This window comes from Eptatretus burgeri, chromosome 10 (assembly GCF_056783735.1).
Source record: "Eptatretus burgeri isolate ZD-2024b chromosome 10, Ebu_testis_v1, whole genome shotgun sequence".
Lineage (NCBI taxonomy): Eukaryota > Metazoa > Chordata > Myxini > Myxiniformes > Myxinidae > Eptatretus > Eptatretus burgeri.
The window spans coordinates 22,407,969-22,421,085 of record NC_140970.1 but is presented as its reverse complement, the minus strand read 5'-3'; the positions used below and the strand labels follow the sequence as shown (position 1 = coordinate 22,421,085).

General features: G+C 45.2%; 1 protein-coding gene across 1 annotated transcript in view; it reads right to left on the bottom strand.

Annotated features, from left to right (window-relative positions):
- ATXN10 (ataxin 10) overlaps window positions 1-13,117 on the bottom strand; it is a 95,378-nt gene that overhangs the window by 31,668 nt on the left and 50,593 nt on the right. The window contains exons 8-9 of the mRNA XM_085897388.1: window positions 11,881-11,989; window positions 4,761-4,927 (exon numbers count right to left, since the gene is read on the bottom strand). Coding sequence (XP_085753514.1) covers window positions 4,761-4,927; window positions 11,881-11,989 — 276 coding nt within the window. The remainder of the gene's footprint in view (window positions 1-4,760; window positions 4,928-11,880; window positions 11,990-13,117) is intronic.

Here is a 13,117-nt window from a genome sequence, read left to right as displayed (position 1 = left end):
GGTTCAGGGGCCTGGGCGGCCCCCGAACGCTAAAGGTTCCAGGTGTTCTCACCTGCATTCTACTGCATTTCCTGGTCCCTTTTAAGAGGATTGTGTATCGTGTTGTCCTTGTTAACAGGGTAAAAGCACTGAAGACAATCATTGAATAAATGAAATTAATCTTACAAATTATTAATCAATGTTGTAATGTAAATTGTTGTCAAAATCCATTGTACAAATCATGAATCAATCTGTAGGATAATATTCTTTCATTGTCTTTATAGCAAATTAAACAAAGTTGACAATAATTGATACCAAGTTGCATAATAAGTTGACAATAATTGATAACAAGTTGCACTAAAAGTTTGCATAATAAGTTCACAATTGGTAACACTGTTGCATCCACTGGTTGTTGAGTTCTTGAGTCGATAATGTCGACAGGCGCCTAACCACTGAACATTGTTCACTTCTTTGTCTTTTGGTTCAGGTTGTGCTTTTTCTTGCTTGCACGTTGGTGGGAAAGTCTTGCCTTCTTTGCAGCCTTCTCAGTCAGTTCTTTGGTCTTGCGCTTGGTCAACTTACTGAGAGCAGCTGCACCCACTTCTCACCTTCTTTCTTCTTCTTTGTCCCTCCTGTCTGCCAGTTCTGCCTTGAAGGTTTTGTAGGCTCCCCTCATGTTCTTGCACAGGTCTAGGTCTATGGGACTGTGCAGTTTGTCAGTCCTACTGTAGTACTCCACTGCAGTTTTTCCTGATGATTGAAGATTGTACTTGACACCCATCACTGCGCTGTAGGTCTCCATGTTTAGGCAGTGTGATCTGACATCCAAGACATCTCCCATGAGATTGAAGGCACTCTCAACTTGTGGCCCATGGAAGCAGGACAGCAGAGCCTTCACCATTCTTGAGAGAAGGGGGTACTTTACACCTTCAAAGACCTTGGTCCACCAGTCGTCGATGTGAGCAGACTCATCTTCTTGAGCTGGTGGCAGGCTAGAGTCGATCTGGAAACTCTGAACCTCCAGTTCAAAGGCATCACATTCCTCAGGTGCAAGGACATTTGTCACCAGGCGTGGCAACTTCAGGAGCTGTTCCTGGCTGACAATGTGCCCTCTGCTGAGTGGATCAATTGCTGAGGCACTTCTGAGGACAGCATTATTCAGGGGCATTTTTTCTGGAGGTACTTTCCACATGTCACATAGGCCTTCTCCACACTCTGCAAGAAGTCATGCACTTGTCCATCTCCACTATGGGCAGTGTTGACAATCTCAGACACACCAACTCCAAGAAACATCTTCTTCACTTGTAGCAGGTTGGCTTTCTCATCCAGGTCGAGGGTCTGAAGCCTCTTACCTGAGGATGGCAGCTTCTCAGGTTTGACAAAGCAGGCCAGGAACTCTCGGACAAGGTCCACCTGCTGGTCATTGAGCTTGTGGATCAGTGGGGCCTTCATCTCAAACAGGAGGACGTACTTCTTCAGCAGCGGGAACACTGATGTATAGAACATCAATATCAGTCTCATCAATTTCTTCTTGTGGAAGACTCACTGCAGTATACGCTCCTTTCGTGCCTTGCCATCTTTGGTCATATTCTTCTTCTTCAGAGCATCATGGATCTGGCGTATTCTCTCCTTGGCTTTTGTGTCTACGTGCCTGCGATGGTAGACCTCCACAACCTGTGACAAGTAGTGTGTGCAATCAGCTTGAGAGAGGAAGCCAGAGTAGAAGACAACAAAGGCATCCCACAGCCGCAGAGTGTCAACACTGACATCATACACAGAGAGCCACCTGTGACTGACATACCGCTCTGGCATGGTATACCTGAAACCAATCAGCCCACAGATTTCCTGCAAGAACTGCTTTAATTCAGGTGACCACTTGAAGTCATTGTAGATGTCAGAGAGCATGCGCTCTGCGAAGTTGTCAAATAAGTCGCTCAGCTTCTTGGATGCATTGTGAGCATGGTGACAGGAGCCCCATCTATGTCCAACATGTGTGGGGCATTGTTTTCCCTGATGCGAACTTCGACTCCTGACTTGGATCCCCACATGACTGAGCAGGAGTCCATGAGGATGGATATGCAGTTCTTCCACGGTAGCTCATACTTCTTCAACAAGTCAACCAGTTCCTGGTGCAACGAGGCACTGTCCACTTTGATCACAACAAGGGACTCTAGATGCTGCACTATGACCTGCTTATGCAGTGGGCTGTAGTAACTGGCCAGGACACATCAGACCCTCTGATGGTTTGTGCTTGTTTACTCATCAATGTTCAGAGAGAAGTATTCCCCCTGCAGTGCTGATATCAACTGGTGATGTACGGTATGTCCTAGTCCAAACCTAAGCTTGTAGGAAGCAGATGTCCTGTCCATTGTGAGCTGACCAAGGGCCTTTGCATCCAGGTTGAGTACTTTGGCCAGGCTTATCAGTTCAGGGGCAAGGCTGAATGGTAGGGAATGCTGTGCGAGGAAGGCAAGGACCATGGCTTGAGCATTGGATACCCTGTCCCCTATTGGTACAGCAGGCATCGGTGTACAGGGGATGGGGGCAGTAGAAGCAGCAGTGCGAGAGGTAGCAGAAGGTGAGGAAACACCTGGAGAAAAAGCAAAACCCAAAGCCAATGCAGAGTAAAAAAAGAAAAGCCAATCACCATTTATAATACGTGCTTCAGAAAGTGAATACAGTGACCGGTACAGTGATTACACTAAGCCTCAGACTATTAGTCATTGCCAGGTGCTATTGGTGGTAAACAAGATTGACCCAATTCTGAGTTGTGGCTTGCTTGCCAATTAACATAATTTATTACTGTAGTGAAAGTGCACCACACCACACTACACTACATTGACAGCATAGATGTCTACTGTGTACATGTATACTGATAACTGTACATGTATAAAGCCCAAGGCTATATTTACCAGGAAGACTGTAATTGGATGCCCGGATTCTCTGAATATCACGATGCTTCTTGCTCTCCGCATGGGATTCCAATGACTTGTACCCACGTCCTCCATAAACAATCTCCTTTGAGCACCACGTGCATACAGCCTTTCCTGGCTGGGCTACCTTTTGAATGAAAGCCCACAAGCCACTGTATCGCATGGCATACGCTCCAGCCATTCCCACTTCCAGGAATTCTTGCACGTCTTGTCAATTAGTGCAGCCAAACAAGAATCACAATCCCGGACAGCCTGCGGCTACTGAATGCGGCCATGTTTTAGAAGCGACCTTGGCCTTGCACACTCGGAACACCACGCCTCTAGCTCGATTAATGCTGCTGTGACAGTTTCAGGAGTAATGCGGCGAGGTGATCCGAATGTTATGTTAATGAATCTGGCAATGACGTCAGTGCAGAGTGCCGGGAATCTGTATTAGGGACCTCGGAATACTTTTTTTTTTATAAAGATCGTCGGCGGCGTGAAATCACTCCTAACAATTGACTTAACCCCCCCCCCCCCATACCTCCTATTTTTTCTCTCAACGGATTTGTGCTTAACTCAGGAACGTTCCTGGGTGAATAAATTTGCGGAATTTTCTCATGCCGGCATACATCTTGAGAACAGAACATTGTAGGGCCACCAAACTTGGCAGATCTAATGGGGGTGTCAGGAGGGATTTATGGTTCGAAAAATATTTCATTGGCTGTTATTTATTTTTCAATTTCGGAGGGGGGGGAATTTAAATAGAGGGGGTCTCCAACAGTGTGAATGATTGCCACAAAACTTGGTTGGAATGGTGTAGGCCCCATGAGGGGTTAATGATGAAAAAAATAAAAAGAAGACAGTAGTAGCTTTAATATATTTATATATTTAAGGGGTAGTTTTATATTTCAGGGTTTATATATATTTAGTTAGGGAGAGTCAATCTATTTAACCATTTTAATTGATCCTGACCAAACTTTTCAAGGATAGTGTAGGCCCCGTGGGAAGTAGCATCGGGGAATGGGGGAGGGGTGGTGGAGGTTTTGGGAAGGGGCTCGTTGTGTTTGTTGTCTCGAGAACAGTGAGGGCTTAGCACATAGACCTCCCTCGCGCTTGGGCACTTGCTTCTGCAGTGATCAAAGGCTCACGGAGAGGCATCTAGATAAATCTTTTTGGACAAGAACAGGAGATACCAGTGTACTTTTACACGAATTACAAGGGCATTAGAACACAATGGACAAAGCAAAACAGAATACTTTGAACCTGGGATCCCAGCAACATGAGATAAGTACTCGGATGGGAATGCCAAACAGCTCAACTTTTGTTCTATTGTTATGATCAGCTATGAACTGTTTACTTTTGGTCAAAACAATATGTAAATGAGACAAATACTGCAATAAGAAATATAATGGTTGCCCTTCAGAGTAGAAGATGGCACTTCCTTCACACATGACATGTGAACACCTGGATACATGAATTTGTTTATAGCGCAATGACTGAGATATCAAGAAGTAAAAAATTGATGGTGAGTAATCTCATAGAGGACCAGACCACTTCCTATCCAAACTGACCGAGCCATTACTCTGGAAAATAATCGACCAATAAGCAAAAACCAGGATCCTAACTGTGCAGTAAAAAGATATTTTGATGAAGGAAATTTGACCAAAATTTGGCCTCACCCAGGAATCGAACCATGGTCCTCTCGCTTGCGATGTGAGCGCACTAACCACGATGCCACGAAACTTCACAGAGGAAGTATAATTGCATTTAAAAAAAAATACAATGTTACAGAGACGCAAGCTTCAACAATGAAACAATAGCCCTGTTGCATGCATCACACAAAAGCAGCACGGTTGAAGCATGCACCTTATCCTGGTTTGTCTTGTTCTTGTAGCACAGGTTGCCGATGAGGCGCACCATCTCACATTTGAAACCTCGACCAAGCTGCCTGGAGGCAACAGAATAATCCGCTTTGTCCATACAGTACAACGCTCCATTTTGCTTTCCTGCTTCACTTGTCGCATGCAGCAATTCTAAACATGTGGAGAGATTTGGACAAGGTGATAAACAGGTCATTATGCAAATAAAATTGGGGGAAAAAAAAAAAAGAGAAAAAAAAGAACATGAGCAATTTTGGACTTTGGCCAAAATACATTTAATAGGAGCCAAATGTACTGGAAGATTTCGAGAAGAAAAATGTTTTTAAAATAAATAAAGAAAGAAAGAAAACATTAATACTGATACGAGGGTTCGCATTTCCCCAGAACACATAGCCCAAGTATGAATGGATTCTTGTAAGGTTATACATTCAATGCAGCCTCAACACAGGGAGGCCATTTGGCCCACACTGCTTGTGCTGTATCCACACATAAATTAATGCATTCTATTAAATTTACTTTTCATTCTTATTAAAATTATTATTATTTTCAACACGTTCTACCGACATTCTCAGCATCGATTTGAGATCCACACCAGTCTACAACAAACTTGCATATGGTATTAAACTCGAGGCAGCGTACCAGCATACAATGAGCCCCATTTTCAAAAAGGACCACTGGATCTTATAAGAAAAAAAAAATGCCAGCATGTGGGATAGCCAGCTTAACACCCCTTCTGAAAAGCTGCACTGGATGGCACAACACAACCCTTCCACAAATGAAGCATCAGCATGACAATTTGCAGTCAGACATTGTTCAATTGTGATTCATGCTCGAGTAGGGTTATCATATTGTGACGGGTGCTCAGAGACCCGGGGAGGCGCATACCAACAAGGGAGCCTGAGTGTAGTGAAATCTGTAGTATATTGGTCTAGCCTAATTACATCTACCCTAATATCAGTAGAAAGGGGAAATCCGTTGTGTTTGTGTAAAACATTCAAACCCCTTTGTGATCTTCTCTTTTCCATCTAAATCTCCTCCCTCCCCTCATCCCCACAGCTAATCCATACAGGCTTTACAACACTCAACATTAAATTACAGAACCAACAACAAACGTTGCACAAACAACATGACAACCAGTGGCACAGCAGGCCTAAAAGACCGTGGACTCAAAGCTGCAAGAGCTGTATTCAGCCAATGAACATCGCCTAGATACAGGAAGGGTCACAATGGGAAGACAGCCCTCCGGTGGATTCCAACAGCACAAAACAGAGCTCCAAGAGGCTAAAGCAGCATTCGAGAATGCCACTACGCTCCTCAGTCACCGAGCCACACCACTTCCAGGACCCATGTAAGTCGGGAGATTTGAGGGCTGCAAGGCTGGTGCGTCTGAGAAATCCACAAACAAGGACTGAGCCTGCGAGGACGAGCAAGCTAGTGAATGCGGTGCAGTGGAGAGCTGGCGAGCAGACTGAGCAGCAAAGGTTTCCTGTACATGCTGGCCATGGCAGTCCTTGCATTATGTAATACATCCTCAACCCTGCTGGTAAGTAAGCCTGTTGGCTAGTGTCGGAGGCTGTATATATACTGAAACGCAAAAGAAACTTACCACCTTTTAAATATTTAAATATCAACAATAACACTGCGTGTAGTAAATGTGTGAACTTATTTGTGGACAATCGTGTCTTCACTATCAGACAAAACGGTCACGGATGGTCACTTGAACCTTCAATGGTCACTTTATAGCACAGCTGTTGAACAGCCGTTTTGACTGTCAGTGATTATCCAAGGGGTATGGGATGATTTTAATGAGCTGCACGTGATGTCTTGATATTGGCTTAAAAAGGCCAGTACAAAATGGGCATTTCAATCAACATACCACGATTGTCAAGGGATCAACCGCAGTGTGCCTTGGGCATACTGCAAGGTGGATTGAGCTACCGTGAGGTGGCACGTCGCCTTGGCTGTTCACACCAGATGATATCGGCCCTGGTGGACAGAGACACCCTCCACAACTCTGCAGATGACAGACCTCGATCAGGGAGGCCAAGAGTCACCACTGCAAGGCAGGACAGGCAGATGGTCCTAAGTCAGATGGCTTCAGACATTGAGGACTGAGTGGGACAGAATCCAGCAGAAATCCATTCAAAGACTGGTAAGGCAGTATGCGCTGACGATGCACAGCCTGTATCCAAAACAACGGTGGCCACACACGTTATTGAAAGGGGACTGACATTGCACCCTGTGCTGTTCTGTACTGCAGAACAAAATTATGAGATGGTGTATCTTGGTCAAAAACTTGACATATCATCAATAAAATGCCAATGTTTCAATTTGCAATTGTTGGTTTGTATTATTTTGAACTGTGACAATTTTATTACATTTCAAACAAGTGGTAAGTTTCTTTTGCGTTTTAGTGTGTGTGTGTGTGTGTGTGTGTGTGTGTGTGTGTGTGTGTGTGTGTGTGTGTGTGTGTGTGTGTGTGTGTGTGTGTGTGTGTGTGTGTGTGTGTGTGTGTGTGTGTGTGTGTGTGTGTGTGTGTGTGTATATATATATATATATATATATATATGTGTGTATATATATATATATATATATATATATATATATATGTGTGTATATATATATATATATATATATATATATATATATATATATGCAAGAGGCTAACTATGCCTCAAACCAATATCTCGCTCTCTCCCTCTCACCTCATTTCCCCAGAATGACTGAGGGACCTATGTTGTAGAACCTATGACTGACCAAGACTGGGCTTCTGTGCTCAGGGTAGAACTTTCTTCAGAGACACTGTTTGCCTTGTTTTCGGTGCCTTTTTGTGAAATGAAATAAACCGTTTCCCAAATTGCCTGATTGTCTTTTTCCATTAGTTAGAACATAGTGTGTGATAAGTGACGGAGTTCACACCACCGTTTTGTTGTGGTTTGCCAGAGCAAACGTTTCACTTACGGTTTCACTCGGCCGTTTTCATTAATAACAGTGAAGCATTGGGGAAGCACAGTCCTTATCTGGGGTGATTAATTTGCCAGGAAGGTAAAGCAGGATTTGGTCGCTGGACCCTACTGAAGTTAAGCATCGCAGACAGTGTCTGTGGTTTCTTAGCAATCCGTCATTCGTCAGCTTCAGGGTCATCAGCCGGGTGGTGGGTCTGAGAATTCCCCTCATGACCCCCACCGGAGGCGAACCTGAAACAATATGTTGATGGAACAGCTAAGATCAGGTTGACCTTTGTAAGTCACAAAAAAAAAAAAAAAAAAAAAAAAAAAAAAAAAAAGCAGTGGCAAAATTGTGGAACAATCAAAATTGAGCTGGATTTTGAAGCGTGAATTTTGCGATGGTGATGTGCACATCAGCACAACCATGCATATGATAAAATACTAAAAGTTCATAGAATTCCTTACCCCACGCAGTCTGGAGAAAAAGGAAGTTTCGTTCGTTTATCGGCCTGCTCAGCTCTGCCTTCCGGCCGGAAAGGTGGGAAAGGTGCTTTAAGCTTCTGCTTTGCGTTTCAGAGCATGATCTACGTTTCATAAGAGCCGCAACTTTGTCTGAATGTCGAAATTCTCCAACGCTGACAGAACGATTGGCATATTTGATTTGTCAAGATGGTGGAAAATGCTGTAATATTTTGTCCAAGTACTGCTAAACTGAAGGTTTTTCAGTGTCAAAAAAGGTGATTTATGTTTCAAGTACACACACTGATGAGCCAAAACATTATGACCACTGACAGGTGAAATGCATAACATTGATTATCTTGTTACAATGGCACCTGTCAAGGGGTGGGATATATTAGGCAGCAAGTGAACAGTCAGTTCTTGAAGTTGATGTGTTGGATGCAGGAGAAATGGGCAGGAGTAAAGACCTGAGCGACTTTGACAAGGGCCAAATTGTTATGGCCAGACGACTGCGTCAGAGCATCTCTGAAACTGCAAGTAAAGGCTTGTGGGGTGCTCCCGGTCAGCAGTGGTGAGTACCTACCGACAGTGGTCCGAGGAGGGACAAACCACAAACCTGCGACAGGGTGTTGGGCACCCAAGGCTCATCGATGCGCAAGGGCAACGAAGGCTATCCCATCTGCTCCGAACCGACAGAAGGTCAACTGTGGCACAAATCACAGAAAATTTTAATGGTGGTCACGGGAAGAATGTGTCACAGTCTACAGTGCATCGCACCCTGCTGTGTATGGGGCTGTACAGCCGCAGACCAGTCAGAGTACCCATGATTACCCCTGTCCACCATCGAAAGTGCCTTCAATGGGAAAATGAGCGTCGGAGCTGGACCTTGGAGCAGTGGAAGCAGGTCGCCTGGTCCGATGAGTCCCATTTTCTTTTAGATCACGTGGATGGCCGTGTACGTGTGCGCCGTTTACCTGGGGAAGTGATGGCACCAGGATGCACTGTGGGAAGACGACAAGCCGGTGGAGGGAGTGTGATGCTCTGGGCAATGTTCTGCTGGGAAACTCTGGGTCCGGCTATTCATGTGGACGTCAATTTGACACGTGTCACCTACCTAAACATCGTTGCAGACCAGGTACAGCCCTTCATGGCAATGGTATTCCCTGATGGCAGAGGCCTCTTTCAGCAGGATAATGTGCCCTGCCACACTGCACACATTGTTCGGGAATAGTTTGAGGAACATGATGAAGTGTTCACGGTGTTGCGCTGGCCTCCAAATTCTCCAGATCTCAATCCGATTGAGCATCTGTGGGATGTGCTGGACTGACAAGTCCGATCCACAGTGGCTCCACCTCGTAACTTTCAGGACTTGAAGGATCTGCTGCAAATGTTTTGGTGCCAGATACCACAGGACACCTTCAGGTGTCTTGTATAGTCCATGCCTCAGCGGGTCGGTGCTGTTTTGGCGGCACATGGTGGACCAACAGCATATTAGGCAGGTGGTTGTAATGTTTTGGCTCATCAGAATATACATATATATATATTGTTACGAATCTGGCAGCCATTTGCACACAACAGCCAAAGTCCCCGCAGTTCAGTTATTTCGATAAGTATGTGTTTATAGTTAGAACCCTCCCTATGTCTAAAGGGAATTACATGTGTGCGCTGCGAAGTTTCTTTCTAGTTAGATTTTTGCAATACCCAACGCCAACCAATCAATCCTTCGTTCTCGCACCATCGCCCACATGCAACGTGTCACGTACAGGGGTGAGGTTCCCTCCGCCCACCGTGAGCTTGTCCAATCGACAGCGGCCGGCCCGAGATCCCCCCCTCCCCGCTACAAGGGTGGATGAGGAATAGGGTGCTCCCCTGGTTGTTCCGTCTGGGTTCTCAGACACGCACGGGGGGGAGAGTGGTCATTGCCCCCTTCCACCGGACCTCCTCCAATCATGTATGGCCACCATTTTCCCCCACCGAACCAATCAGGAGGCTCATCACCTCAGGGCCGACTCCGCCCCAGCCAGATGGAGTGTTCGTCCCGTCCAATGAGGGGAGGCCACTGATCGCCGGACAACCCCTCGTCCAATTCGGAGGAGAGTTACCTCAGAGTGGGTCCCTCAACCCGCGGGGGGGGGGGGGGGATAAGAAAAGCGGCGAGCTGTCGTCAGTAGACGTTGTCATCGTCTGGGCTTTTTGCTCTTTGCCCTTTGGTCTTTTGGTCAGTAGTCGTCGTCGTCTGCGGTCTTGATCTGCGGTCTTTTCCGCGGTTCCTTGTGGTGGTGGTGGTGGTGGTCATGGCAGCCAGGACCGTGGTGCTCATATCGTCGTTCGTGGTGGCCAGGATCATGGGCTCGTTGGATTCCGGGTCATGGGTTCGAGTCCCACCGTGGTGGGTTGGAGTCGGTGTAACCGCACGAGGCGGCCAGGTACCTGACCAGACTCTGGCCCCTCCAGCTGAACTATCCTCCTCGGCTGGAGGACCGAATAAAGAGCCGGTGGGGTCCATTTTCTTTTGGTGTGTGTGTGTCTGTGGTGGTGCCGTCCAATAAGTAGAAATTAAGTGCTTTTGCTCACTGTACATTGCCTGCATATTTGTGATTAAGTCCGCTCTGTGTCTCCCTTCCCGATTACTGTAAAATAAACCCCCGTTAAATGTTCCATTTCGTTGTCCGTGTTTTCTTTCATTGGCCTTGCATGGTTCGGGCTTGAGAAATAGGGAGGCCGTTTGTGCCGTAAATTGTTCATTTGGTCCGGCAGGCTTTGGTAATCCCCGCTCGGTTATGCTGGATCCAAGTCGGTACAGCGACTCGGTTCGGACAAAGTCGGCCAAGGGTGTGGCTTCCCCGGTAGTTAGACGGCGTGGGTACCTCGGTAAATTGGGATTAGACAATTAACCCTACCCACGCCATCAAAATATTGGCGTCCACGGTCCACTAAGGGACCCGTGACCTTTGGAGTTATCCGGAGGTTACGACCTGCAATTCCGGTACGAGATGGCCCGACTGCTCCATCTAGCGGTTGTCCTCACCACCGAACCCAGCACCACAACAATATATACTGTATATACATACACATAGAGAAAACATATATATATATATATATATATATATATATATATATATATATATATATATATATATATATATATATATATATATATATATATATATATATATATAATTCAGTTAAAATAAAATAAAAGTTTTAAAGGCTGCAGGAAAAAAAAACCAACAAAAAATAAACCTTTTTTTTCAGAAGTTTACCACCGTTTATGCACTATAATTTACTGCACCATATTTAATACGTTACATTCGTTATTCATGCCTGTTCGTGTCCTTCATGATGTCCCTAAAAACCATAAGTTTACTGTTTGGAACGATTTTCAATTTTGCCAGACAGACAAAAAAAAAAAATTCCCTTATTCCTCTCTGCAAATGTGCACTCGGGATGAAATTTTGTACAATTTGCCAAGTTAATTGCCAAAGTACTGCTGTAAACTGCAGGTTCATGTTCCGGTGCTCTCCAGCGTTCAAAATATAACGTTCAATTGAAATAAAGTTGTTCTACAATCAGAGAATAATGTCTGTAGACAGACAAAGTGAACCAATTGCTTCACCCTGATTTTCGCTTCGCATGTGCGGAGTAATGAGGAGCATCAACAAACAAAGAATGGCTGCAGCAAACATGAAGAGCACTTACCCAGGGTGCAAGGCAAAATGTCAGGGTGATCAAGGAGGTCAGGAAACCTTCCAGGTTGTGCTGTTGCTTGACATAAACAGCACAACACCTTTTCTAACTCCACCACATCCTGCGCAGACACATCATAAGCTGTGAAGTAATTTCTTTAAAAATAAATAATTAATTTATTAATAATATTTAAATTAAAAAAAACCGCACCCATGTCCGAAGGAAGTGGTTCAGTTTGACATTTTTTCATATGAACTAGGCAAAGCCGAGAAACAAATGAAACTCATTAGAATTACCCTTTAGAACCCTCAGAATTCTTTAGAATTAAACACGGTGGATTTGAAAGGTTCTTCTTCTTCTTCTTCTTCGTTTTTGACGGATGGACAGACAGACAAAGCCAAATATTGAAGCAGCTTCACCACTTCAAAATGACTTGCATCGGATATTATAAAATATAAATCAACCAAACAGTTCCTCAGTGTGTTTGTGATGCAAGTGCCTTGTCAGAGTATGAGTCAAATTATTGCAGCAAAAGTGTGGAATTCTATCTGTGGATGCTGTTCTGATTGGAAGCTCAGGACAAGTTGACTGCAGCACTGTGCTGAGAAATTGTTAATTCTTTGTTCAGCTCCCAGCACCAATGGGTGGTTCATGCAGTTCATGCAGCGAGATGCAGAAGCTAATGGGGCCATTTCCGGAACCAAGTCCTTGCAGAGGTGAGGCTAATATTTGGGACGTCCCTCGCCAGACGTCTGTAAAATACCCTGCGAAGGAGTTCAGTTTAGTTGAGTTCTGGGTTGTTGTAGAGACACATCTGCTTTTGGCAAGGTCAGCGGCATGACACAGGGCTGGAGGGCAAAGCTGAGCAGGTGGAGCGGAGTGCTGAGAGAGCGAGAAATACATGAGTCATGCTGAGCACATCGATTATGGCAATCCGAAACACAGTTACATTTACAGACTTTCTTACATGTCATGATTAAGCTATCTTCCCTCACGTTATGTCTCTCGTCTTCTGTTTCGAGACGCAAAAGAGCAATCGGCGAGGGCAAGTCCGGACAACAGTTCTTTTCAGAGCGACCCCACAGACACGCACCTCTTTCCATCTTTCCTTCTCTGCACCTCATATGCATTGTATTGCACCTCATCACACCTCTGACCATGCACCTGAGACATCCTCAGTTTTCCTCCCCTCTCCCCCGACCTAAGTGACTGGGAAACGTGGACCCGTCAGCCGCGACATGTACAATAG